We start from the raw sequence: 742 nt of genomic DNA, 5'->3' as shown, positions 1-742 counted from the left end.
GTAAACACTTCTTGCCAGAACCGCGGTGTAAAGCGTGGATCACGGTCCGACACAATGTCGACCACCATGTCAACAAACATACGTGCAGTCTGCACGGCTGCAACCTCTGCTGGTACTGCAGCAAGATGAACCATCTTGCTGAATTGGTCTACAAACGATACAACGCCAGTCCTCCGCTTGTTGTCGGGCGGAAGACCGAAAATGAAGTCCATAGAAATGGACTGCCAACACTCCGACGGTGTCGGTAGTGATTGTAATGGAGCCTGCGATGATGCAGCAGGCTTCACGCGTTGACAAACCTCGCAAGCACGTACGTACTTGCGGACCCACTTGTACTGGTGATTCCAGTAGAAGTCTCTCGTGAGAAGAGCGTATGTCTTCTCACGGCCCGGATGCCCTGTCGTGGGGGCATCGTGATACTCATACATGATCCGCATACGCAGATCATAATCATTCAGCACGACGATGCGATCCGCATCGTCACCCACTGCGCTGTAAAGCAGCAGCCCTTCGTGCACACGATACATGTGTGCACGAGCACGAAGGTGTGGTGTCATCTTCCGACGCCCTTCGGCGGAAGACGCTGAGACATAGTCCAGCAACTCTTTCGCGTCTGCGTCACTCGCATACGCGGCCTTCACGTCGTCAATCAATGTTGACGACGGAGTACGCACACGTTCGACGCCAATTCGATTGGCGTCGGCTGTCTTAACAGCATAATCAGGTCGACGCGATAACGCGT

The 742-nt window shown here is 53.8% G+C and overlaps 1 protein-coding gene across 1 annotated transcript in view; it reads right to left on the bottom strand.

Moving 5' to 3' along the window:
• Window positions 1-527, bottom strand: part of PPTG_22079 (hypothetical protein) — a gene marked incomplete at both ends in the record, with an annotated part of 4,374 nt that extends 3,847 nt beyond the window's left edge. Inside the window, one exon of the mRNA XM_008901686.1 lies at window positions 22-527. Coding sequence (XP_008899934.1) covers window positions 22-527 — 506 coding nt within the window. The remainder of the gene's footprint in view (window positions 1-21) is intronic.
• Window positions 528-742: the final 215 nt, after the last annotated feature.

The sequence above is a fragment of the Phytophthora parasitica genome (genome assembly GCF_000247585.1).
Source record: "Phytophthora parasitica INRA-310 unplaced genomic scaffold supercont2.11, whole genome shotgun sequence".
Classification (NCBI taxonomy): Eukaryota; Oomycota; class Peronosporomycetes; order Peronosporales; family Peronosporaceae; genus Phytophthora; species Phytophthora nicotianae.
The sequence above is the reverse complement of the archived record's forward strand: the minus strand, read 5'-3'. Positions and strand labels throughout refer to the sequence as shown.